The sequence below is a fragment of the Orbicella franksi genome, chromosome 3 (genome assembly GCF_964199315.1).
Source record: "Orbicella franksi chromosome 3, jaOrbFran1.1, whole genome shotgun sequence".
In the NCBI taxonomy this organism is placed as follows: domain Eukaryota; kingdom Metazoa; phylum Cnidaria; class Anthozoa; order Scleractinia; family Merulinidae; genus Orbicella; species Orbicella franksi.
In genome coordinates, this window is record NC_138147.1 from 4,406,205 (window position 1) to 4,409,261 (window position 3,057).

The window sequence follows — 3,057 nt, forward strand, 5'->3', positions numbered from 1 at the left end:
TCTCTCAAGTTCCGTTCTTTTACAAAGCTTCAATTACATGTGCTTATTGAAAAATCTCGGCCTCTATTAATCCAATTTGGATCTTTCACTTCTGTTTTAATAAGTTAAACTTGTTCAAGTTGTTCTTCTCATTCTTTTCTTGTTGCGCCATTCATTCAAAACAAAATGACAAAACGAACACGACTTTTATTTCATTTTTATTTCATTTCATAACGTGTTACAATTGTTATGAGCGTGCACATCAGTTAACCATTACTTCTCAGGAGTTTTTCCATAACACACTTCCAATTTGTGCCAACATGCATCTTTTCCAATTGCGTTGTAACACCCTTTGTTTTTGTACAGCTCCCTGCATTTCCTCTATAAAATAAATGAATGCTGAGTTTAATAGGATGCTCTTTTCACTTGGAACAAAAAAAAAAAATAATAATAAAAAATAAAAAGTGTAAATTTAATGCTGTCTCTACTGACAGTTGCTGTAAGAGGGTTGTTTTTGTCAAACCAACCCCCCAAAAAGGTAGTAAAGCACTTGAATCCCACAACTTTTCTTGTGCTTCCTTCTTAGGAAAATTGATGCTTAAGAGAAAATGAAGAGTCTATATAAACAGTCAACATAGTTTATGGAAATCTACAGCTTGATGAGCCTGTTTTCTTGAGCCCTCAATCAATCAATCAATCAATCAATCAATCAATCAATCGATCGATCGATCGATCGATCGATCAAGCAAGCAAGAAAGCAATCAATCAATCAGTCAATCAATCAATCAATCAATCAATCAATCATCAATCAACACTTTATTTAGAGACGTTGCGTCCTAAGAGCTAAGTAAGCTCGATCAAAATACGAACGTGTATGCAAAAAAAATTAAATAAATAAATAAATTAAATAAATTGCATTATCACAAAGCAATACAACTAAACATCTCTAGAATAAAAAGTCTTAATCCTCCAATTTTGTATAAATCTACTAGCGTTCTATAATGAATGCCGTTTTCTGGTTGGCTACGCTCCTCACTACCTGTTCTGTTGTAGATAGTGAGTTCATAATTATAATCTAATTGTTTAGTATACTATTGACACTAAAGTAGTATACACCTGAAGTTCGCCAAGCTATCGTATAAATGTGCTGTCAAGCAATTTGTTTCTAAGGGATATATTTTGGAAGCGGCAGGTCTTACACTCGTTTTTACACCCAGTTCTCTCAAACGTAACAAATGCAATGAGCAGTGATGAAATATTGTTTTACAAACATCACTTTTACTCTCGAAGGAAAAAAAATGTCCCAAAAATGCGCTGTTTGCCCTTTTTTTTACCTTATTTGTGATTTGTTTTAAAATTTCTTTTGACGAAATCGTTCAAAATTTTACAGTACATCGAATCCTTTGGACAGGGAAAAGGTAGAGAAGTACTGGCCTCAGCCGGCGGATTCCTTAATTTCGTCACATGAGCCCTTCAGCCGTCTTAATCTGTGGCATGGGTGAACCGCAAAAATAGCAATAAAAACTTTTGGGGTGATGTGTAGATGTAGACAAGAATCTTAAATATGCGCGGGGGTTTTGGGCACTTCGATGTAGTTTTGGTTATCAGATGGTACGTGAACGACGTCCCTTAGTTTACGATTTTCTTCTTTCGTGTAGCTCACCTGATTTGTAACGTCGTAGCTTTTCATGGGGAGTGGATTTTATGTATGACAAGTGACCATCGGGGGCTGAGTTATATAACAGTCTTTATTACAATTTTTTTCTGCTGCTTACCGTGTACTCATTCAAGCATTCGTAGTATTTCGGCAGACATCCGAAACCGCCCTCTTCTTCACCGACGCATATATTCCATTTTTCCTGGCATTGCTGCAGAAAGATACAAAAGGTGTCATTCACTTATTTCTTGGCCTTAAATGAGTGATGTCACACTTTTACTGGGATAGAGTATGAAATAAAGCAGAAATTATGGAGTAGAAATGACTCAGTCAGTGGTCCACTGACTAACGATAATAAACAAATCAACTTAGATTATTACTCGGGTGTACGTATTTTTGTAATGCACAATGTAATGTTATTGCAAATCGTGAAAACGATAAATGAACTAACCCAAATTTAAAAGAATTGAAGTAAAGAGTAACGCTTGAAATCTGTTTCTTGTTTGTGCCTTTGGTCACATTTATAGTTTACTACTAGAACGAAGGAAAAGCAAAGGAACTTATACTTTTGAAACAAACACCCGACCTTTCTTGGAAGCAAGAGGTCACTCAATGACCCTCTTTTATATTTGGCAAGTTCATTAGCTCGGTCTTTTTCAGTGTCAAGGACGCATGTTTAACTCACCTTCAAAGGATGTTTCTCCGGCGGTCCCGGTGGTTTCGATGGTCCCGGAGGTTCCGGTGGTCCCGGTGGCTCCGGTGGCCCCGGTGGTTCCGGTGGTCCCGGTGGCTCCTGGGCCAGCACAAGGCTGACAGTCAAGAGTGCACCATACAGAAGCAAAATCTTCATGTTACGAGTGTTATGAAACTGCTCTTCAGCTACCGATAGCCATAAAGAAAGTATAGAACGAGTGCTGTGTTTTAACCTAAATACCAGACTAGTTACCGAATTGACCAATCAGAAAATAGATTGCCCACTTGAGCTATATTTTGTTAGCATGTCACCGTCTGTCATAGACGTCACATTAAAGAAACGTGCGGAACGGAAAATCAATTTTGGTAGTAACCCGTAATCTAAGAACGGATAAACAGCTGTTGTAGTGCAAACAGTTGTTTCAGTAACATTTGACCAACCTTCCAAATGTGGGTCAGGCTGTGTTTATTTATAGTTATTTTGTTTTTGGTTATCATAATTATTTTCACTTTGAAATATTAGCAAAGGAGAAAAAAGGATTACATTTTAGGATCGATTGCCAAAAAAATGAAATAAAAAGAAATAATAATAAATTAAAATAGCTTTTACCATTTTTTGAAGATGTTTTTCGATTCCCACGTCAGTACCACATAGACAAAGTGTATTCTTGCGGGAGAGACTGGAGGCTGTGAAATAAGTTTAAATTACAAAAAAACGTGAACAACTT

General features: G+C 36.7%; 1 protein-coding gene across 1 annotated transcript; it reads right to left on the minus strand.

The window, feature by feature from the left end:
- Window positions 1-219: 219 nt before the first annotated feature.
- LOC145482964 (uncharacterized) lies at window positions 220-2,688 on the minus strand. The gene is made up of 3 exons (XM_081461592.1): window positions 2,322-2,688; window positions 1,755-1,847; window positions 220-360 (listed from the first exon to the last, which is right to left on the minus strand). The coding sequence occupies exons 1-3, from the start codon at window positions 2,484-2,486 to the stop codon at window positions 253-255; spliced, it is 366 nt and encodes a 121-aa protein (XP_081317718.1). The 5' UTR covers window positions 2,487-2,688; the 3' UTR covers window positions 220-252.
- Between the last annotated feature and the right edge of the window lie 369 nt (window positions 2,689-3,057).